Source organism: Myxocyprinus asiaticus, chromosome 20, assembly GCF_019703515.2.
Source record: "Myxocyprinus asiaticus isolate MX2 ecotype Aquarium Trade chromosome 20, UBuf_Myxa_2, whole genome shotgun sequence".
Taxonomy (NCBI): Eukaryota; Metazoa; Chordata; class Actinopteri; order Cypriniformes; family Catostomidae; genus Myxocyprinus; species Myxocyprinus asiaticus.
In genome coordinates, this window is record NC_059363.1 from 9,190,733 (window position 1) to 9,215,328 (window position 24,596).

Sequence of the window (24,596 nt, forward strand, 5' to 3'; positions counted from 1 at the left end):
TTTGCTAACCCCCTTTCTGGATGGTGTATTTTAAAGAAAGTGTGTTTTTTTTTTTTTTTTTTTTTTTTTTTACTTTGTCACATCGTTGTAAACAAAGAGCCAGTTTTGTTTGCATTGTTTTACATTATCTTCTGTTTTTCTGTTGCTGTTTTGAATTTCTGAAAGTTCACTTGTCTGATCACCTCAACTGTTACATTACAGTAAGTTAAATGCCAAATGCATCCAGCCCCATTGACAACTTGATTGTAGATATTTCCGATGAATGCCGCTTACTTGTGATTGAATATTAAAAAATTATGAGTATTGCTGTTTTTTGCTAGACGGATGTCTTTCACCGATGTGGCACTTCTCGCCGCTTTATATAAACTCGCGTTGGATTGAGTCGAGTTAAAAGAATGTTCCGGGTTCAATACAAGTTAAGCTAATCGACACCCTCCAAAAATTGGCACCATTGACTTCCATTGGAAGTGCCTCACTGTAACCCAGATTTTTCCAAGTTGAAAGAATTTTTTTTGTGGTAATCAACATAATGCCACAAATGCTGTCGAATGAGCTTAACTTATTGAACACGGACTATTCCTTTAAGCTTTAGTATGTTTTTGTCCAAATGCATTTGTCTGCAACCATGCAGCAAAAATAAACAATGCTGTAACAATTTTAACGTATACATGCTACCTTGGTATTCCGCAACACAATGGATTTTGCCGTTGATAATGCCTTTATCGTTAGATTGTTTTGTATTAGGCTCTGCACATTAGCATATTGCAAAATATCCGATGCTGATTGATTTTATTATTTTGTTTTGTTTTTGTTGTTTTTTTAAACTTGCATCTATACTGTAACAAGGGTCTTTCTGCTCTTTGATTTATTTCTTTGTTTTGTTTTCGTTTTGTTATTTCGAGAGCCGATGTCCTGTATTGACTGCAGGCTGACGTACATATACGTATATATAAAAATATATATATTTTAAAAGAATCCTATGTTTATGAAAAAAAAATGTAATTAAATAAAAAAGACCTAAATGTAAAAAAGAAAAGAAAAACATGGTTATTTATATTTTAGAGATGCATGCGAGAGGCTGAGAGGTCATATCTAGAATAGGCTATGTAGAATAACAAATGGCAGTGCCTTTTTTTTGTATTATTATTATTATTCAGACATTTACCCCAAATGTAAATGATTTTATATGGCTCTAAAATACAGACATAAGCATTGATGTTCAAAACTTTAAATCATACAAAGTCCATACGAGCTATTTACAATATGTTAGCTCCCGTTGGTTTGATAGGAGAGTGCTGGTTGTTCATGTTCATCTGTATGCTTTAGGTACTTTCAATGATGATATGAAGTTATAAATTATACCGGTCTGTACAACACACAGATGTATATATATATATATATTTTATTTGTTTGTATGTGTGTGAGCATGACACTGTGTATCCAGGTGAGAAAGAAACCACATTGCCTTGTAATTTTGTGCATAAATCTTGTTAGAAAATGTTACAACATAGCATTTAAGCCGATTTTTCCTCCTCCAGATACCTGTGAGGTGTCACATCTGTATGATACCCAAGGGACAGAGTCACTGCTCATATTAAAGCTATAGTTCATCCAAAAAAGTCGTTCTAAACCTGTATGACTTTCTTTCATATTGCACAAAAGGAGATATTTAGTAGAATCTCCAAGCTGCTCTTTTTCATTCAGTGAAAGTAAATGGTGACCAATGCTGTCAAGTAAGATTTGAGTTGTATATGTCAAGTCAAATGGACTACTGTTGTGATGTTGTTTTTGGGTTTTTGTCTTTTTTGAAGCTTTACAGCCCCCTTTACAGTCCTCAGCCTCTTGAATTGAGCAGTCCAAACGTGGAACAACATGGGGGTGAGTACAGAATTTAAATTTTTGGGTGAACTGTCCCTTTAAGGCTATGTTTATTTTAGCACAGGTTTATACAGATGCGATTCACTTAAAGATGATACCACTGAAATATTTCAAATCACTTCAGTCAAGAAAAGAAGAGTTTTTTTTTTTATTGGCCAGTGACTAGTTTCTGTGGGGGCCCGTGTATGTGATCTGGTTAAATGGGATGAAAATGGGAGATTATACTCTTGTGTGTGTGTGTGTGTGTGTTGGGTCTATAATGTTCTGTCTGTCCATTGAATGTGTTTTTTGTTTGTTTCATTGGGTCTGTGTTCAATTCTTGACATCTTTATAACAACCACAGATGAAAAATATTAAAGAGTAACTTTTGGAAAGGATGCCATGTGTTTTTGTTTCTCTGATTTCAAACAAGATGTGTTTGAATGGTATGAAGGAAGCTTTGCCCTCGTATTCAGTGTAACCACATGAGTCTGGGAGGAATTTACTGCCTCCTCTCGATTTCAACCAATCAGAGAGCCCGAAACAGATTTCTATTGCCAAGAGGCAGAGCCTTCTGTAAAAGAAAAATGCTGTGTCACTCTCAACTAACTGTTTTATTAACACATTGATAATGGGCCCCATGAAACTGTCACACAGGTGGACAGTGTTGTTCTTCAAAGTTGTAAGGAAAAAGATTTAAAAGAGAAAGTAGATGTATTCCTATATGTAAATGAATGAAAGTGGTTTTAAATATATCTTGCTAGTGAATTCTTAATAATTAACTTGATACTCAGTGCAAGTATGTTTATCTGTTTATACTGAACCTTTTGAAATTTCTACCTGTGCTTTGCTCTCTACCGAACCCCCTCAGATTCCACTACTTGGAAAAGACCAGGAAAGAAATGCTTTAAAAATAAGACAATTTTACTTAAGATTTATTTTTTAAGATGAAAATGATGATGAACTTCAATTGTAAAGTATGAAGCGTATGAAAGGTTTATTGAGTCTCTAAAGAAGGCCACATGAATAACACTAGATTTCTTAATATCAAGTGCTCATTTTCTTGACTCTGATTCTGATACGAAGTGATTGTGACATTAAAACATCTTATATGCTGTCTTTAAAACCTCAGAAGCAACTGTTATTTTTAGAACTTTTTTTGTCCAAACAAACTTGATAGAAATGTTTACCAAAAACAAAAATAAAAAAAAAAACAAAAAAAATCACACACACACACAGGCAATACAGTATCAATAAAACCATAGTAACTGTTGTTTCAGATTTTTAAGGGATAGTTCACCCAAAAATGGAAATTCTGTCATTATTTACTCACCCTCATGTTGTTACAAAGCTGTATGACTTTCTTCATATGGAGAAAAAAAAAAAAGATGCAATGAAAGTGGATGATGACTAACAATCTACCTAACATCTTTTGTGTTCCATAGAAAAAAATAAAGTCCTACAGGTTTGGAACAACATGAGGGTGAGTAAATGATAACGCAATTCTCAGAATTTTGGGTGAACGATCCTATCCCTTTTATAGAATTCATTCTCTAAAATGATACATATCTACTGTATATATTCTAACTTGTACACAAGGACAATTAAACATGCGTCAGAGTAAACACAAAATATGTTCTACAAATGTAGAATCTTAAAATATTATATTATTAGTCATTAGCTCTCCATCTTTTCTTCATGGTTTTTAATTATAAAGTTCACATCAATACAAATACTTTCTGTATATCTCTCATAGTGTGCACAATCAGCGACTACGTTGACCTCAACTGCACCTTTCACCTTTGGTCTTTTTCCCAACAAATAAAAAATACAACCTTCAGCGTGTAAACAACATCTATCGCCATAAAGACAGAACATTTAGAAGGCTGGACCAGGTCATCACTTTAACATGCAATATTCAACATTTCAGACAGCTGATTTAATACATAAAATAATAGTGTTGCACAAAACATGTTAGGACTTTGTAAATACTGTTAATGATGAGTTTAAACAAACACTTTGTTTGATCAAGCATAAAAACAGATGATACTGTGGGTCTGGGCACAATTATTGACTGACGGACACATTATATAAAATATTTTATAGGACGACGTAGCTTCAATAGATAAGTAAAGGATCGTTAAAACACTTTTGGGACAATTAACTTACAGAAAAGTAGGCTACTAATGGTAAAACCATTTTGGTGCCATGGTAATAATACTGGTTTTTGGACTTGTACTATGGTAATACCAATGTAATCTTTGAAGTTCTTTGGAATAGCATGTAAATATCATGGTATATGAATATTACAATTATTTAGTACTGTGGTATTTCAAAGTACTATGGTTTTAGCATGTTTTCTGGACATACTGTACCATGGTAATATCATAGAAATATATTTTTTTAAATACCTTGAGTATCCTATAAATATAATTTTATTAAATATGATAATAATTTGTCAAATTATTATGCTATTACCATGTTTTTAGACATAGTAATAGTAATCTCATAAAGGGATAGTTTACCCAAAAATGAAAATTTTCTCATCATTTACTCACCCTTATGCCATCCCAGATGTGTATGACTTTCTATCTTCTGCAGAACACAAGTTATGATTTTTAGAAGAATATCTCAGCTCTGTAGGTCCTCACAATGCAAGTGAATGGGTGCCAACATTTTGACGTTCCAAAATGCACATAAAGTCAGCATAAAAGTAATCCATATGACTCCATTGGTTAAATCCATGTCTTCTGATCTTCTTTTGTGTTCTGCTGAAGAAAGTCATACACACCTGGGATGGCATGATGATGAGTAAATGATGAGAGAATTTTCTGTTTTGGGTGAACTATCCCTTTAAGCACCCTGTAAATATCATGGTATGTGAATATGGTAATAATTTATATCAAAGTATCATGGTATTACCATGTTTTTGTAAATGGTACCATGGTAGTAGAATGTGTTTTGACATGTATCATAGCAATAAACATTGTTTGAAGTACCTTAGAGTAGCAGGTAAATACCATGGTATTTGAATAAGGTAATCATTTAGTACCAAAGTATATATCAAAGTACAATGGTGTTGCCATGTTTTTTGGAGATGATCCCATGGTAATACCATAGTAATAATTTTGAAGTACCTTGAGTAACATGTAAATATCATGGTATGTGAATAAGGTGATTATTTATATTAAGGTACCATAGTATTACCATGTTTTTAGACATGTATCATGGTAATACCATGTAAATATCATAAAATATGAATATGGCAGACATCCAGTACCATGGTATATATCAACATGGTGTATTACCATCTGATACACAACTGTACCATGGAACCACCACAGTATTTTTGGTTAGGGTTATATTTGTAAAAATTTTTCACATTTTCCAGATTTTTGAAATTACTTATTCCACCCTTATCAAAAGGTGAAAACAAAACATTTTTGTCAGATATCTCATGCAACTCAATTGCGCTTAATAGAGCACAAATATGACCCAACAGGAAAGAGATGTAAACAAATTTCAGTGGGTTTGGTGCTTGACAGTTTAGCGAGACCTAATTGTGCTATTTTGTCAGGTTAAAGTGATGGTTCACCCAAAAATTTTAATTCGGTTTGCATTTACTCACCCTTATGTTATTTTAAATCCATATGACTTGCTTGCTTCCGTGGAAAACAAAAGGAGATGCAAAATGGTAGCCTCAGTCACCATTCACTTTCATTGTATGGAACATCTCCTTTGTATTCCATGGAAGAAAGAAATAGGGGTTTGGAACAAAAAAAAAAAAAAAAAGGCATGAGTAAATAATGACCGCATTTTTGAGAGAACTATCCTTTTAAACTTTTGAAGGGATTATCATTATCGAAAATATAGTGTCTCCATGTAACAGCAACAACCACAGTTTTGTCAATAGAGACTCCCAAAGCTCTACTGATTAAACATGATGAACCACAGAGAACAAGACCCCGATCACTGACATACATGCGAGCACACACACACACAGACACGTGATACAGAGGAGATGTTTTATCGAGGTAACCACCCCATATGTGGGTGGGACACTATGTTACACAGCAGCAGTGCCTCGTTTGGAGGCAGAAGCTCCTTTGAGATGACGGGGGCTGGTCCGAGTGTTTTGGCAGTGGAGAGCGCAGGCCGACCCTTTCAGCTCCGGATCAGGGTCAGGAACTCGTCTCGTGTCTTGGGGTCCTCCCGGAAAACACCCAGCATGGTACTGGTCACTGTCTTGCTGTTCATCTTCTGGACGCCTCTCATGACCATACACATGTGACTGGAGAACAGAAAAGAAAAGGAACATAATGCGACTGTTTAAAAATGAAACTTAAGAAAACTCATTATAACAAGCATAATTGTTATTTAATAACAGTGGCTGTATGTATTACTGTATAACTATTAACCCATTTACACTGTGATGTGACCAGTGAATGAATCGTTACTGTAAATGTATGTTGCTTTTAATTAAAAGTTTAACATAAATGCATTATGAACTAACAATGAACAATTGAATCTTAATAAATTAACATTAACCAAGATTAATAAATGCTGTAAGAAAACTGTAAATATGCAGTACAATTTAATTATTTCTTGTATTATTTAAAAAACGTGAATTTTTTTTTTGTCCAAAAGTACCATTTTTATTTATTTTTTTTTACTTTTATTCTAAATTCTATCTTTAAAAGGGATAGTTCACTCAAAAATGAAAATTCTCTCATCATTTACTCACCCTTATGCCATTCCAGATGTGTATGACTGTTTATGCAGAACATAAATTATAATTTTTTAAGAAGAATATCTCAGCTCTTTAAGCCCATACAATACAAGTGAATGGGTGCCAAAATGTTGATGCTCCAAAAAGCACATATAGCCATCATAAAAGTAATCCATATGACTCTAGTGTTATAATCCATATCTTCAGAAGTGATATGATAGGTGTGGGTGAGAAACAGATCAATATTTAAGTCCTTTTTTGCTAGAAATGCTTCTCCCTGCCCAATAGGGGGCGATATGCACAAAGAATTCAAATCATCAATAACACAAGAAGAATGTGAACGTGAAAGTTAATGTGAAGATTGACTGAGCATGGAGGAGAATGTATAGTGAAAAAGGACTTAAATATTGATCTGTTTCTCACCCACACCTATCTTATCTCTTCTGAAGACATTTATTTAACCACTGGAGTCTTATGGATTACTTTTATGTGATTTTTGGAGCTTCCAAGTTGTGGTCACCATTCACTTGCATTATATGGACTAAAAGAGCTGAGAAATTCTTCTAAAAATCTTCATTTGACTTCAGCAGAAGAAAGAAAGTCATACACATCTGGGATGGCATGAGGGTGAGTAAATGATGAGAGAATTTTCATTTTTGGGTGAACTATTCCTTTTAAACAACAGTTATTTCAGAAAAACTTATTTTAATTACCTTCAACAAAGTGGAAGTTCAAAAGTCTTTCGTCTCAAAATATCTAACATTTCAGTGATTCACATTACCAACATAAATCTGTAACAATTAAAAAAAAAAAAAGATTAAGTCACTGCACAGTGACTTCATAGACCAGGAAAATTGTATTTAGTGACAAACAGCTGTTTAGAGCAGTACTGTCATGGATTTTGTTGCTATTCAGAGTGTTGTGAGAGGGAAAATATTCTAAAAGCCAAAGAGTTTCATTCAAATACTGGACATACGTTGCCTCGACGACCACCCCGACCCCGGCAGGCTGTAACGCTTCAGTGATGGCGACAGCAATCTGTTTGGTCAACCGCTCTTGAACTGAAATAAAATAAACACAGACAAAATCAGTCCCAAATTATTGACACCATCTCTGACATCTCAATATCGTGTTGAACAACTTTTAGAGAAACAAATATTTTGGTCTTTTGTTTGCATTTATTTAAATATTTCATATAAATATGACATGGAAGAATCACTACAAATATTATTAGATGTGTCTGGAAAGGGGTTGTTACCTTGCAGTCTCCTGCTGTATATCTCAACAATCCTGGTGTAAAAAAGTTGGGAAAACCAAGATACAGTTACCACTTAAGCAAGAGCTATACACAAAACCAGCACTATAATTCTCTCCATTGTGAAGACAGAATTCTCAGTTTTAAGTTATGCAATTAAAGATAATAGTTGAAGGAATAGTTCACCCAAAAATCTGAATTCTCATAGAAAAATGTATCATTTATTCACCCACATGCCATCCCACATGTGTGACTTTCTTTCTTCTGCTGAACAAAAATTATGATTTTTAGAAGAATATTTCAGCTCTGTAGGTCTATACAATGCAAGTGAATGGTGGCCAGAACTTTGAAGCTCCACAAAACACATAAAGGTTGTGTAACAAAGTTCAAGGAAAGCATGGGAAGGAGGAAGCTGGGACCGGCTTGACAAACACGTAAACATTTATTATACAACTTAAAAGACAAAACCAAACGCCCTGCTTCCCTGCAGTCACGTTGCACACACACAGGTACATGCGTCTCTCTCTCTCTCTCTCTCCGTCTGCTGCTGTCTCCTTTCCTTAAATACTCCCGCCACCCCTTACTGGAACACGAGACCGGTGTGGCGCACAGGTGGAACTCATTCACCACTTATCTTCCCGGCCTCGCTCTGCCCAGACACCGATCAGCCCCACCCTGCTCGAGGAGAGAGAGACGGGCTCGCCAGACATGCTGTTGACAGGTCCTCAGCCAATCCTCCGTCCCCTGGCAGACGGCAGCGGTTCCTCCACCTCCTGGCGGACGGCAGCGAGTCCTTTGTCCCCTGGCGGGCGGCAACGGCTCCTCTGCTTCCAAACAGACGGCAGCGGTGACTCCGTCCCCTGGCGGACGGCAACGGCTCCTCCTTCTCCTGGTGGACGGCAGCGGCGAGGGCTCCACGACAGCGCATCCTTCCCCCTTCTCGGGTTTCGGCACCAGTGTAGAATGCATGGGAAGGAGGAAGCTGGGACAGGCTTGACAAACAGTCAACAAGGAACTCATTCACCACTTATCTTCCCGGCCTCGCTCTGCCCAGACGCCGCTCGGCCCCGCCCTGCTCGCCACAGTTTGCATAAAAGTATTCCATATGAATCCAGTGGTTTAATCCATGTCTTGTGAAATCAGTTTTGGGTGAGAACAGACCAAAATATAACACATTTTTCACTTTAAACTTTGACATCAGCAGTCTCCTTGGCGATCATGATTTCGAGCTCGATTACACTTCCTAGCAGCATCTAGCGCTCTGTGCATACTTCAAGCACAAGCAAGTGTAACCGAGCTTGAAATCATGATGGTGCCAAGAGACTGCAGTGGCAAGATGTACAAACCACTGCAGTTTTATGGATTACTTTTACGTTTCCTTTATATGTGCTTTTTGGAGCTTAGAAGTTTGGGTCACCATTCACTTAATTGTACGGACCTACAGAGATGAGATATTTTTCTAAAAATCTTCATTTGTAGAAGAAAGTCATACACATCTGGGATGGCATGAGGGTGAGTAAATGATGAGAGAATTTTTATTTTGGGGTTCATTAGTCAGAAGCAATAATCATCATATGTATAATGTGTATAAATTGTTAGATATAAATAGTTACTTCTCATATTCTGTGATCTGAATTTCACACTGAAATGATCACATTGAATACATTTCCACAATAAATGAAAAAGTCAAATGCCACTTGGAGCTTGTTTAAAATCTGTCACTACAGCCATCACTTCTAACAAAAGATCAAAGAGTTTATTTTACCAGTAGTTAATTATATATTTTAGCACTTAGAAATGCAAGGAGTACTGAATGTAGTGTGATTAACAGTGTGGAACAGCTGATATCTACATGACTACTGACGTTGCATCTTCATTAGAGGAGTGCAGTATTACTGTATGTTTGGTACATGTTCAGTGAAAGGGCTAAGCCACAGGTATTGGGGTCAGATTGGATCAAGCTTCTCTTTGTCACTCACACATTGTATCTAATCCTGTTAGAGACACTTATTCACTTCTTCAAACACACACACACACACAAACACATGGTGGTGTATCTTGATTTCACAAGCAAACAACAGCCCTGAGGGAGAGACAGCCATTAATCCCCTTCACTCGAGTGATCGCTGCAGGTATAACTGAAAAAAACGCTGCCTCGTTGCAGGGTGAAATTTCACATTCAGTGTGAAGAGGTTCGTAAGGATTCATTTAAACACATTTTGTGCCAAAATTTTGTACTGTATGTGGCAAAAAAAATGTATGTGAACAAGCCTTGATATTGCTACATGGAGTGTCATACAGAGATGAAGACGTTAAAACCAAATTTAGGCTGGAGACTAATTGCACAGAAAAACTGAAATACTTCTATAAATAGAAGTAAACTAAATCTAAAGTTTTTTTATATATATATATATATATATATATATATATATATATATATATATAAATGTTAAAAGTACATAAACAGCTTAATAAACATACTAAATAAAGTCTTAAAAAATCTAAAAATGCAGAGAGGTTTCTGTGCGGTTTAGGTTTAAAAACAATAGAAGTTAATGAAAAGTGCCCACAGTGATTAAAAACAAACGCTTTTTGTATATTTCACCTACCGCGCCAATTTACTTAGTCCAAGAACCCTCTTGTTTGGGAGGTAACCTATATGCACCTGTGGAAAAAAACACAACGCATTAAAGGAATTACCACTTTTTCTTTAAAAAAAAAAACTTACAATGGAAGTAAATGGGGCCAATGTTTAGAGGGTTTAAAGGCAGAAATGTGAAGCTTCTAATTTTATAGAAGCACTTACATTAATGATTCTGTTAAAACTCATGTATTATTTGAGCTGTAAAGTTGTTTAAATCATCGTTTTTGTGGCAGACTACTGTTCTAGGCGATTCGAGGGTTTATGGCGTTACATCATCATGGCAATATATCTTGCATATAACTTTACACAAAAAAGGTAAGTGACTTTATCACACTAAAATCATGTTTACGTCATGTGGCTATACTTTTGAAACAGTGATTATTTTAATGTTTACGGATTGGCCCCATTCACTTCCATTGAAAGTGCCTCACTGTAACCTGGATTTTTGCTTTATTTTAAGGAAAGGAGAAACGAGTCAAAATTATTTTTTGTGGTTATCAACATTATGCTACAAATGCTGTCATTTAAACTTAACTTCTATTCGATTTGGAATATTCCTTTAACTGACAACAGGAATATCTAACTACTAAACAGGCGTTACACAGCAAGGCAAAATATGAAAGAAACAAAACCATAGACTCAAGAGAGACTGCACTGGGAAGCTACAAGGCACAGCTGACACAAGTCCTATCGAAGTCATTTACAGGTTGAAGGAACAAAATGTTCAAGATGTAGAGAGTGAAACGGTGGATTTATAGAGCCATATCTCCATGCGTATGCTCGGAAGTGGCTGCACGCCTGACAGTCACACTACCATCCAACCCCCACTCCTCTATCTTAACCTCCTCTATGCAGTCGAACTGAAATGTCACCACCAATTTGATGAAGCATCCCAGAGAAAGGGCAGCATCAACAGGCATGCAATGATTTGTCTTTGCTTTTTTCTTTTTCTCTCTGTTCTTATGCGATAATACCACACGTCTTTGAACCCTCTTTCAGGGCCGCCAAACTCCACTCGGCATTGTCCAAAAGCATCGCTTACGGATTAACAATAATTTAAAGCACATCTGGATTGCACTGTTAAATGAGCAAAGTGCTATTTGCAGCTGAAAGAATGTTAGATCGCTAGGTTAGCGTAAAATCGGTGGCAGATGTTGGGTAGATACTTTTCCATTCAGATTTCTGAGCCAATTGGATTTTTAATGTAACCTCCAAATAAAAATTGATTTGTATCTTTGATAATTAAGTTGCACATTTATTGAAGTAAGAAAAATATATTTGTCTACTATTCTATGGTTGGAATCACCCATTCACATGTCTACATGTAGTCAGTGCAATTTAGTAGCAGCTTACGTAGATCATACACTCGAAAATTGCATGAATAATAAAAAACGAATAAATAATGATAATAATAAATAAAAACTATAATATAAAATATTAATATATACGATAGATAGATAGATAGATAGATAGATAGTAAAATTATATATTAAAATTATTTGCGGTGTAGCAATGTTGAATTTGCATAATTGTCTAACAGAAACAAAGCATTTGTCTTCTAACACTCTTGGCCTTGAGAGGTGCTCAAATGATTTTTCCCCAAACTATTATTGTAAAAAAATGATTCTTAGCATCTGAATATTTAAAGAGCATTGTGAGGTAAACTGTCACAGTATTTTACAATATTCTGAAACAAGGGACGTCTGCTGGGGGCCCCATCAACTAGGTGCTTGATGCCCCTCGTGATGGACACTTTAAGAGCGTTAAGGGGACAACGAAGGAGACAGTGGACACTGAAGTGGAAGGGAAAGAGGGCAAAAAAGAAAAGAGAATGGACACACACCCTTTTGAAAGAAATTGATGTGTCATTATCTTGTTGCGGATGCATCGAGAGGCGAGGTAAATAGATGAGGAGGGATAAGGGCCCACGCTGCTGACGACAGGGAGCTATCAGCGGGGGAAGCAGCGGAAACAGCGGCCCTCCAACAGCATCTGACAAACAAAATTGCAAGTGGCGGACGAAAACAAAACGTTGCGTGTGCTTGATCAATGGCTCAGTCTATCATCAGCAGCCATTTGTGGCGTGAAAGGATCGACGGTGTCTCTTTTGTTTTAAATGGCAGACACCTGCAGGGATATGAGCTGGAGGGAGGTACTAAATGTCAAACCTGGAGGATTAAGAGTGGGCATTGGTTTTGACTGAGATACAGCTTGTCTGACGTACCTTCTAGATCTTTCAGGGAAGTTTAATTATAGCTAATTAACTTGGTTATTGACAGATTCCATATCTATTTTTTTTTTCCAGATGCATCAGAAAACAGGAAGACATTTCTGGTGTAAGGTGGCTAAATCTCAGAAAGAAATGTCCTATCACATCCCAAAATCCAAAGAGAAACACTGCAAAAATTCACTTTCTTACTGAGTATTTTTGTCTTGTTTTCCAGTAAAAAGATGACATAATGACATATAATATTTAGTCTTGTTTTCAGAGAAATATAACAAAATTTAGTAACATTTATGCATATAAATATATAAATAAAATAAATAAAAAATGCCAATGGGGTAAGAAAAAATAACTTGATTCAACTGGAAAAAAACAAGTGTATTTGTCTTACCTCATCGGAAAATAGTTTTTTCTTTTTAAGAAAAATCAAACTATATTTTGTAAGATTTCTCTGAAACTTCTTCCTGCTTTTTGAGTATTTTTTTCTTGTTTTAAGGATATATAGATATTTTTACCAGGAAAAAAAAAGGAAAGAATACACAGTAAGAAAATTCTTTTTTTGCAGTAAAAATTAAACCTATTTTAGGACTATTAAGAATTTTTGCATTGTGACATCATTTTAATGACAATTAAACACATTATCCTCCTAAATTCTTGTTACCGCAATGTGAAAAACCCAGATCATGGTAGTACTTGTTGCAATGCCATAAATAAAAAGATTTAAATGTAAAACAAATGATTACAGTAAAATAATACAGTAAAAAATATATACTATATTACTGTAATAATGATCTATCTATCTGTTTAATTGTCGTGAGGGCTTCATTTTCTTTATGCTAAATATAATGTATTATTTTTGTGGGGGTAAATTTGACCTAGACATTACTAGAGCATTTTTGTAAGATTCACCCCATTGCAGTTAATTTTATGAAATTAAATACATTTTAGTATAAAAAGACGAAAAGGTGACAGTTTAGTTACGGTAGTTTTTCTTTTATGAGAGAAAATGGAAACAATCTTACCCGACCAAAAATAGGAACTAAATGGTGTTCACACATGGAAAACATGTCAATATCCTTCACAATCACCATCTCATCATGATCTTCATCAAAGATTGCGTCATTCAGGACATCTGCAAAAAGGTAAAACAACAATCAACAAGATCAGACAGGTCGCAGTCAGGTGAGAGATATGACACCTGATCAAATGGTTTCATTCACCTTTACTACAGGATGAACAAAACTAGTCCCTTATATGACCCATACACACTCTTCTCGTTGTCCTCCTGTATCATTTCTCTTTGCTCATATCATTGCTCAAATATATCCTGTTTGATCTATTTGTGGGAATGCACACTCTTTTCTTTGTGGGGCTTTTTAATTTCCTGGCCGCCTATCTCGTGGAAGGTTTCTATGGAAACATGGTAAACTGATTGTGAGCCTTCAGGGTCTGTTGTGATGTGACTTCGATGTATGTGGCTGCTACTTTTGGGCGGTCATTGCATGGAGCAGAAAAGATGACAACTGATTGATTTTCGGGCTGTTATTATGTCTGTGATCACTCCGGCAACAGGTGCATTCAAAAGGCATCATGGCATTCTTTTAAATCTTTACTTTTTCTGAATAGAATATGAGTGGTGCTTGCCTGTGCAAAACTTGCCACCATGATGCTAAAGTGTTGCTGGGGTGTTTAAGTGGTTGCCAGGGAATTGCTTTATGGTAGCTAATCTGCTCGCATGGTTTTTAGCGTGTTGAAAGGTGGTTGCTAGTGTGTTCTAAGTGGTTACCAGGACATTGCTTTACGGTTGCTATGGTACTCTGCAAAGTTTTTAGTGTATTGCTATATGGTTGCTAGGGTATTGTGAATGGTTGCTAGGGCTTTATTATTGTGTTCTTGGTGGTTGCTTGGTGTTTACATGCAGACGTAAGTCTTTATAATATTCTGGTCCCTAAATGTACAGGACTTTTCACCTGTTTTATTGTCCACCGGACAAAAATCGTAAGTCTGATCACTTAGAAAAATAACAGCACACCTCTCCTCAACAAGCCTCACAATTTGAGATACCACTCATGCTCGTAGCACAAACAGTACTGGAGTTAAAGGGTTAGGGGTTTGTGCAAATCCTTAACCCTAAGTATAAGCAACAGTCATAGTGAAGCTTTCCTGAAAGGGGTAGTTCACCCAAAAATTTAAATTCTCTCATCATTTACTCACCCTTATGCCATCCCAAATGTGTATGACTTTCCTTCTTCAGCAGAACACAAACAAAGATTTTTGGAAAAATATCTCAGCTCTGTAGGTTCATATAATGCAAGTGAATGGTGATCAGAACTTTGTAGCTCCGAAATCCACATAAAGGAAACATTAAAGTTATCCATATGACTCCAGTGTTTAAATCCATATCTTCAGAAGCAATATAATAGGTGTGGGTGAGAAACAGAACAATATTTGAGTATTTTTTTAATCTAAATCTCCACTTTAACTTTAAATTTCAGATATAAAAGTGAAAGTGGAGATTTAGAGTTAAAAAGAACTTAAAAAAGGATTTTGATCTGTTTCTGAATTATATCACTTCTGAAGATATAGATTTAAACACTGGAGTCATATGAATAACTTTTATGTTTCCTTTATGTGATTTTTGGAGCTACAAAGGTTTGATCACCATTCACTTGCATTGTATGGACCTACAGAGCTGAGATATTCTTCTTAAAATCTTAGTTTGTGTTCTGCTGAAGAAAAAAAGTCATACACATCTGGGATGGCGTGAGGGTGAGTAAATGATGAGAGAATTTTAATTTTTGGGTGAACGATCCCTTTAAAACATGAATACATTGTTAGTTAAGGTGGTTTAATATGTTATTTCAATGTTGTTTCAGAGTTACAAGAACAAGAAGAGCGTTTTGTTCATTTTTAAACAGCATCTGGTGATAGAATACACAATTTACTCCCGGCATTTATCGTAGTACTGTTCTGTTTGGTTTTTAACCAGTGTGCTTTTCAGAAACCAAACTGTTCTGGTTAACTACTGCAGAGTTGTATTTAACCTGAGGGCAGCAGCTGTTAAGAGAGAACTGTCATCAAGCGCGTCATAAACAAACAGCCACTTTCAAATGCACACGCGTAACACATGAAAAGGTCTCACGTATGACGGTGGCACTGACAAAAAACGGCAAATCAAATCAACATCCCCCCAAAGTCATCTTTTAGCCTCACTGCCACCGTCACACTCTCAATTAAACACACACACGCAATTACACTCACGCACAAACTTACACACCAAGGCAAACATATACTTGAAATACAATAAGTAACTATAGAAACCCATTTCAATTGTGAGGATGTCAATGAGCAGAGCTTTGGCTAAGGGTAATGTTAATGTGAGTGAGGGCATGGCTTGTTCTGCATCCCTTAAATAAGAGACGGGCATCCATCTAGCCAGTGGGAGCAGGGCGCAACAGAGAATACAGAAAAGAGACTGCACGAAGCTGTGTAAATGCCGTAAATAATGCGATATCTCTCTTTTTTATATCTTTACTTTATAAAATAATATTAGGGAACCCGAAGACCACAACAATGCCATAAATTATAAGGAAACATAATGACATACTGTATAAAGCAGTATTTCTCAACTGGTGGACCTATAATTTATATAGCGCATTTCAAAATACAGTGAACAAATGCAAATAATAAAATGCAACTAACCATATAAACATGCATAGTTAGGATCACAAAATCAACTTTTTAAAAAGAGAAAACGTTTCCCATATCTTTTGTTGTTGACGTCAAAGGCAATGCGTCCAGTCAAGCTACAGTATTTTACTGAAGAATTAATGTAAGTGCTTTTATAAAATTATAAGCTTCACATTTCTGCCTTAAACCCTACAAAAACTGAAGGCACTTCCTTTGTAAGTGCCTCATTGTAGGCTTTATTTTTGCCCGAAATTACAAATGCTCTTGATTGAGCTTAACTTGTATTGAACCAAGAATATTATTTTTATCATTTTGCATATTATTGGGCCTATGCAGTTCATGTTAACATTCTCAGTTTTTGGTTTTAAAGGCATTAGTTACTTTTCCACAAGAAACCAAATTTTGGTACTGTGTTGGGTCGCCACTTGATCTCCTATGTCAAATCTGGATCCTGAAGCAAAACCATTTGATTACCACTGCCATAAAGCATACGAAGTAGTTAACTTACAGAAACATAATTCTGATTTTTTTGGGTCAGTTGCATTGGTAAATGTGCAATAAACTTGCATACTGTATGTAATGATCATGATGACATTATTGTACCACAATATTCATGTTGAGACAAATCATGTATGGCCTATTTTACAATACCGAGATTAACAACATAGCCAGTCTGACATAACCAACCAAGTCAGATGGCCTCCAACATTCAGGCACATCCTGTCTACAATCAGTTTCCATTTTGCTGGGCATTACTTTGAGTCACCCACCACCCATTATGAGCATGTGAAAATGCAAAAACTCCTAAACATAAATGCACTGATACCCTAATGCATGACACATGTGGGACAAACAGTATTCTGCCTCAAAGTGGTTTAAACCCTAAGACACTTAAAATATCTTAATGTAAAAAAAACAAACAAACAAAAAAACAACAACAACAACAAAAAAAAAAGAACAGAAACCAAACATTTGACTGAAGATGAATATCGTTGCTAGGGTGTTCTATGTGGTTGCTTACTGGCCCAAGTCAAAAAAGCCATGTCTCTATGACATTCTGATCCTTAGATATGGCTTGAGTACCTCCTTCAATGCAAGTCTAATGACTTTGTTGTCCACCAAGCAAAAATGGTACAGAACAAGTATTGTCAAAGTTTAATAATTAGTGTTAGTGGTTTGATCAAATCCCTAATCTTAAATATGAGCAATAGTAAAAGTGATGCTTGCCTTCGATTGCGCTCCTCATAAAGAGGAAAATCATAGTTTAGAACAATCACAGAAACTACACATTTCGCTGGAGGGGTTGTGCAAATTTCAGCCAAACATGTCGAAGAAAGACAAAGACTTTGCATTAGTAATTTCTTATCGGATACGCACTTCACAGTGACATTGCATATTCCCACTGTGAACTGTGTGCAAGAAATACGCATGTAAGTCGGGTGAGGTCACCGAGGGCAGAAGTCTGTTTAATGAACGTTCTCTTTTTAAGTTTATGGGGTAGATGTGGAACATTAATACATTCCACATGCATGGCCCTTAACAATGCTGTACAAACCAGGTCCAGATGTGCTGTTTTCTATGTAGGGCTGTTGTTGATAGGTGGGCAGCACCCAGCTCCACCACTTAGACAGCAGCCTGAGACTGACCAGTGACAACTGTGCAAGATGTTCTTTTAACCTTCGCTTTGAGGTGGAGTAGACTACCTGTTGAGCCAGTTTTGTGAGAGATGAGTGGTCTGTGGACTTTAAACAGTTTTCATGATAACTGGGAGGAAAGCAACTCTGAAATAAATGTTTTAAGAGTAATAGAAGGAAACAAAAGCAAGAAGCAATCAGGCATGAAGAGTCTACTTGGAGGATTAGTAGCTACTGTAGTATTAGCCAGCTTACTGAATAAAGTCATTAACTACTCAGCAATGCGTAATATGTCTTACTTATTACGCATAATATACATAACAAGGATTATAAGAAGTAACATAATAGAACATATATAATGAAAAATGCATTAAAAGTGAATTACAAGATAATAAAGACATGCGCATATGTTAACAAAGTATTTAATACCAGGCATTCGCGTTCTTGTGTTCCATATGCACTATTTTTTAAATTTGTTGTTCACATGCGTCAGACGGACGTCTTGTCGGTGCGTTGCGTCTTGCGCCATAAGCTTTGCGTTTTTAACAGCCTACAGTTGAATACAATAAACAGTTGAGATTTTGAAAACGCGTTCCGTTACATTGCGCTCCGTCTAGCTTTTTGTTACGCAAAAACGCGTCCTGAACGTTCCCACGGTGTTTATAAAACTTGTTGTAAAACGGAATAATGTTGTATTTATTACACTGAATTTTTTGACATCTTAAAAACGCTCACATGAGGGGGAAAAAAAATCGAGCAATAATGCTTCTAGTGAATTTGAAGCGTTAAACGCGCGTCACGTGTAAATGAACAGTCCTTATCGGCTGTCATGTAACTCACCGATGATTTTCTCCTGATATCCCTTGGTAAAGAACTGCATGGCAGTGGCGGCTCTCCAAGGAGTTTTCAGGAGTCCCTGTCGCTGCGGATCTTCCCCAAGACCCCTGAGAATTGTAGTGTAAGCAGCAGCGATGCTCGGCAGGCTCATTTCATTGTCCTCCACACTTCGAGTGCGCTCTTCCCGCCAGCTCTCCATCACGCTCGAGGACGGCAAGGAGCTCGGGTCCCCTGCCGCACCACTGGCGCTCCATCCGGGCATCTTCAGCCGGCTGTCAAAGTGCAGCCCATTGACTGCAGTGTCTTTACCTGCTGTTTCATTTTCACTTTGATTCATCTGTTTCTGTTTAGAGCGCTCCATACTCGAGTTCCTCAAATCCTGGTTTAATGATACTGTCTCTTTAAGAAACACTGTTACAGGTGTAGTGGTCAAATTTGGGTGAAGTTCACCGGTTATGATACTCTTGTCAAACTCACCGCAGCCGGGGTCTTTATAAACGTTGGCTAATCCGTGCGAGTTCCGATTGGTCGAGAGGCGCGATTGCGTCACTCCACCAGGTTCCTATTGGTCGAGAGGCGCGGTTGCGTCACGCTACCTCTTGTCTAGTAAGAGGATGAGGTCTCCTATTCACATTTAAGTGATGTCTTGAGGCGAAGCACGTCACCTCAGGGGATTGAAGAGACCTTTGGGTGATATTACCTTATTGGTATTTCTAATGCACCATGCAATCAAGAGTTTGTACTGTTGTTGGAAGCCTGTCAGTTCAAATCAGTTTCATTTCAAGTCAGTGTAGTTGCAAAACCAAAGTTCAATGACCTTTGATAAACATCAGACCAACGTTCCCTTCATATTTGAAGGATGCCCAGCATTACATCAGCTGGTTTTGTATTTTCCTCTGGCTGTTTGCATGCACATCCTTTAGAATATAGAAAATAGGACACATGAACAAAATGCATGTCTCAAATTCAATATTTTTTGCTTTTATTTGTATCATTTGGTTTACATACAGTAGAAATGTTCACATTAACATATGTACAAATATCCAGTATAATCAAAGATAAGAAAGATATCATAGTATCCACAATATTTTGCCAGATTTAGAAAAAGATCTAGATATTAACCATCTTGCCTAATTGTGAAATGCATAAAGAACGTTTGCTTCATTTGAAATGCAAACGAAGTGATGCATGCAATGCTTTCAAAAGAGCTCAAACTTGAAGAGAACATTTATGGAGAACACACCAGATGAGCAACAGTGAGCAATGAAAAACAACTTAAGAATCTTCATTATCAATATTAAAATAAAATGTAAAAATAAGTACTAAACTAATTTACGGTAAGTATTATTCTTTGTTAAATGCAAATGCAGAGAGCTTAGCATAAGTATCCAGCGGCTTTTTCTTTTTCGCACTGCCCTCGTCTGTTTCTGTGTTTTCAACTATTTCTTTTCCTTCATCTTCACGCTTTCTTTTCTTGGGGTCTGAGTCACCCTTTGCTCTCTCCGTCCAGATCTAAAGAGATACAGAAAAAAAGTATGTAATATGTGAAACCAGGACCAGAAAACTTTACTTACAAAGTTCAAAAGTATGAGCCCACTTGTGAAAATGCATGCACTTGTGAAATGAATACAGTTGTTTTCCATTGAAATATTATCTGCATAACAATTTGAGAGAAAGAGTGAATTTTGTATTTTATTTGAATGTATAATTAAACTGCAAGGTCCCGTTTTTCTTTACTGGCAGCATGCACTCAAGCAGGCATAGGATCCACAAGTTTAAAAATATGTTTAAAATCCTAAAGCTTTTATTTTCATCTTTAAAGACTCAAAATTAGACCCTAGATTTTTAATGCGGTCTCAGACTTTTGAACCCCACAGTATGATTACAGCATGCAATTACAATGACTATAAACCACACCGTTCAAACAAACCTCTATGTGAATGTAATTAAAAATTGACCGACAAGCCACTGCTAACCCAGACACATTTGTTCCCAATACGAGTAAACAAAAGGTAGCGAAAATTTACAGACACTGTGATGAGTCCTCTCAGACCCATCACAAATATGAGCATCAGGTCCCTTTCTGCACGCATCTCCCCCCACGGCATTCATCATTGTAACGCACTCTTTCACTGCCTGATGATACCCTCATGTCATTTACATAAGATCAATGAGCCCGGTCCAAAGCCACAGCCAGGGTTTCCAGAGCAACAGGCATCCTAACCATTCCCCCCTCCAGGCTGGTGTGTGTGTGAAGAGTCATTCAGTGCTACACTGAGTGGCCCTGTGGATGCAGGGTCACGAACAGATCATCCATATGAGACAGAGAGCTTGAGTGTTTGTGAAGCCCCCCCCGCCCCCACACACACACACACAGGTGAGGGGAAATCAGAATACAAAAGGATATTTGCTTATCAACAGTCTTTTGGCAGGTCAAAATTTAGGTAAAAGAATTAGTTCACTCAAAAATGACAATTGACCCTTTGCTAAGCTCCGCCCTCCTTGGATAACTGCTCGCTCTGACAAGCTTTGCAGAACTTACAGTTGGAATGAATGGGAGATTGCCATGAAAGGTGCGGTTTTTGGCAAATTATTCTCATACACAAAATTGTCAAAATTCTTACATGGGCTGAAATGAAGAGTGGCATTGTAAAGCATATTGATCTGAATTTTTTGTCAAATAAGCTGTTAAATTACACAGTAATTTGATAGAAAACTGAAGACTATGAATCAGAATTGAGGCAAACAATTATCACAGTCACTTGAAAAGAGAAAAGCGTCATTTGATGGGGATTAAACACCTGATACCATTAATATAAGTGAACAGAACTGCTCATAACTTCTAACACACTCACTATAATGCTGTGAACTCTTTATTAACCAATCGACTTTACCAAGATCTCAATCAATATGTAAATTAATTACCTTGGATGCAGGTGTCCTTGCTGATGTTTTACATGTTCATTTTGGAATGAGGGCTGGCACAGTTTAATCCATAACATTCTCTTCTTGAGATTTATTTAAAGATTATTAAAAAAAGAAGGAAAAAAAACACTCCACGTATCCTCTCTAGGTACCTTGTGTCACTATTACAAGTTACCCAGCAACAACGTTTTTTTTTTAAATTTTGTGGATAATTTCTATAAAATTTGGCTTAAAACTACTCAAACACACATCACTTCCATAGACTCGCGTTGGAAAAATGCAAGCGCTTATCAGAGATTTGATGCACGGCAACATATGTTAGATAGGATTGGTCAGAAACGCTTTAGCTTAGCGAAGGGTCAATTCTGTCATTTATTTACTCGCTGTTATTTCTTTCCAAACCAACATGACTTACTTTCTACAAAAAGTGCATTTTAGAGGAATGTCTTGGCCAATCATGACAGTGAATTAGGACAGGGGCTGTCGAGCACCAAAATTCCAAAAAGCAGCATGAAAGTATTCCATACGCCCAGTGCGTTATATTCCAAGTCTTCTGAAGCCATAGAAATTGAAGTTGTTGTTCACTAAAAAAATCTTGATGTCTGCCCTAGCTCTCCTTGATATCTTCATGAAAGCAGCAGCAATGACAGATTTGTGAACAAATAGTTGTTTTGACTCGGATCCTTCTAGGGCTGGGTATTCATACAAATTTCCCAATTCTGCTTGATTCGATTCCAATCCACAAGCTCTCAATTCTATTTGATTCAGATTCTATTCAATATCAGTTCATATGGGTACATTTCTGTTACAATTTCTATTTTGCTAACATATGAAAAAAAAAAAGCTCTTTCAGCTAATGCTCTAAATTATAAAGGGAACTTCTAACCTTCTAGGTAACCCTTCTAGTTACAATTCATCATATTGGTTTTGAAAAATGTTCAAATTCAGTCTATTCCATCAATAAATGTCTTGAAATTGCATATACTATATTATGTTGCGTATATATTTGTTACATTTTTATTTATAAAATTTTGATATTATTATATGATATCAGTATTTACACTGATATGTAGAACATGTGCTAAATCGGTACAGTCTCTATAAGACTACCGCCATCCTGGGGGCCTGGGTAGCTCAGCGAGTATTGACGCTAACTACCACCCCTGGAGTCGCGAGTTCGAATCCAGGGTGTGCTGAGTGACTCCAGCAAGGTCTCCTAAGCAACCAAATTGGCCCGGTTGCTAGGGAGGGTGGAGTCACATGGGGTAACCTCCTCGTGGTCGCGATTAGTGGTTCTCGCTCTCAGTAGGGCGCATGGTAAGTTGTGCGTGAATCGTGGAGAGTAGCATGAGCCTCTGTGTGCTGAGTCTCTGTGGTGTCATGCACAATGAGCCACGTGATAAGATGCACGGACTGACTGTCTCAGAAGCGGAGGCAACTGAGACTTGTCCTCTGCCACCCTGATTGAGGTAACAGCACCACTACACTGACCTACTAAGTAGTGGGAATTGGGCATTCCAAATGGGAGAAAGGGGATAAAAAATAAATAAATAAATAAATAAAGAGACTACCACCATCAGCCAATGAGCGCATATAACGAGAGAAGACGTGCATGGTTTCTTTAGCGCATTCGTGTGCGATTAGAATTATATGTTCCTTTTTTTTTTTAACAATTGACTGTAAAGAACATAAATGTTATTAAAAGAGACCTTATTTAATGACAAATGGAACAAGTAAAACATTCATCAAGGACACAGAACGAGTAAACCCAAACTTGAAAGTTTAAAACCAAGGAAGTGAAAGGCCCTCGGTGCTAATAACTTCTTCGCCACTATATTACTCAATCACTGGCGAGTGAAATCTGAACACTTCCCAGCCAGTGGCTAATCACAGACCTTTTTTGTTGAATTGCACAATGGCATTCATTCACTTTCATTTTATGGAAACGAGTGATGAAAAAATGTACTTTTATGTTCCACAGAACTCAAGTCAGTCATAAGGGTTTGGAACAACAGTGGGGTAATGACAGAATTTTCATTTTTGGGTGGACAATTCCTTTAAACCTTTGTGTGCATACAAAAGGAAGCAATCTGAACAGATAAAACAGGGAAGTAGATATATTACTTAGACAACAATAAGGGAGTACACGCCCAAGAAAACAGTAACAGGGAAATTCCCAAGTAACCTTCTCTGATTGATCAATACGTTTAAGAACAGATCCCAGAGTCCCACAATAAAGTCACGCCATTGGTTGAGCCAATGTTGCTATGTTGGACAGGGCGGGATGCTCAAACAAAGAGCATTGATTTGATAGGTGTTTACACGTTTCAGGGGAAGAAACCATGAATGGCTTCCTATTGTTACCTCTGCATATAAAGTTGGGATATGAAAAAGTATTTCAACAGTGAACACAGACACACTTCAGAAACCAGTTTTGCATAAAATGTATGTTAGGTGCTCTGGTGAACATGAAATGCCTTACCAGTCTTTCCTCTGCAGAAAGAGCACGGAAAATCCCCATGCCTTCCTTTATAACATCCATTTCCTCAAAGTCAGGATTGTCAGCTAGAATGCTCTTTCTGTTCTCCTCAAGCCACAGCTGAAAGCCGGTTTTCGGCCTGGAGGAAATAAATTCTAGTTAGAGAGCAGATTGTAAACAAAAAACAAAACATTTCTCAATCAGTGCACAATTCATTGGTAATCATATAAATATCAGCCAAAATAAAAAGTCATTAGTAAACAATTAATCAGAAAATATCTAGTTTTTTTAGATTATTGGCATGTCAATAATAGTGCCCTCT

The 24,596-nt window shown here is 36.8% G+C and overlaps 2 protein-coding genes across 3 annotated transcripts in view; both read right to left on the bottom strand.

The window, feature by feature from the left end:
- Positions 1–44: 44 nt before the first annotated feature.
- Positions 45–19,356, bottom strand: gch1 (GTP cyclohydrolase 1). Its single transcript, XM_051646597.1, has 6 exons — positions 18,874–19,356; positions 13,732–13,841; positions 10,451–10,506; positions 7,845–7,876; positions 7,563–7,647; positions 45–6,148 (listed from the first exon to the last, which is right to left on the bottom strand). The coding sequence occupies exons 1-6, from the start codon at positions 19,229–19,231 to the stop codon at positions 6,022–6,024; spliced, it is 768 nt and encodes a 255-aa protein (XP_051502557.1). The 5' UTR covers positions 19,232–19,356; the 3' UTR covers positions 45–6,021.
- A 474-nt stretch (positions 19,357–19,830) lies between these two features.
- wdhd1 (WD repeat and HMG-box DNA binding protein 1) overlaps positions 19,831–24,596 on the bottom strand; it is a 29,760-nt gene continuing 24,994 nt past the window's right edge. Inside the window, exons 25-26 of one of the 2 annotated variants that reach the window (XM_051646577.1) lie at positions 24,278–24,413; positions 19,831–20,382 (exon numbers count right to left, since the gene is read on the bottom strand). In XM_051646577.1, the coding sequence (XP_051502537.1) occupies positions 20,215–20,382; positions 24,278–24,413 (304 nt within the window). In that variant the 3' untranslated portion in view covers positions 19,831–20,214. Of the gene's footprint in view, positions 20,383–24,277; positions 24,414–24,596 lie in introns of those variants that run through there. The other variant, XR_007892231.1, reaches the window with a different exon arrangement.

Coding starts and splice junctions, on each gene's coding strand:
- gch1 (XM_051646597.1), bottom strand. CDS start 19,231: ATGGAGCGCTCTAAACAGAAACAGATGAATCAAAGTGAAAATGAAACA. Junction 13,842..18,873: donor ATATCAGGAGAAAATCATCG/GTGAGTTACATG, acceptor ACCTTTTTGCAG/ATGTCCTGAATGACGCAATC. Junction 6,149..7,562: donor GGGGTGGTCGTCGAGGCAAC/GTATGTCCAGTA, acceptor TCTGTTCTCCAG/TCACATGTGTATGGTCATGA.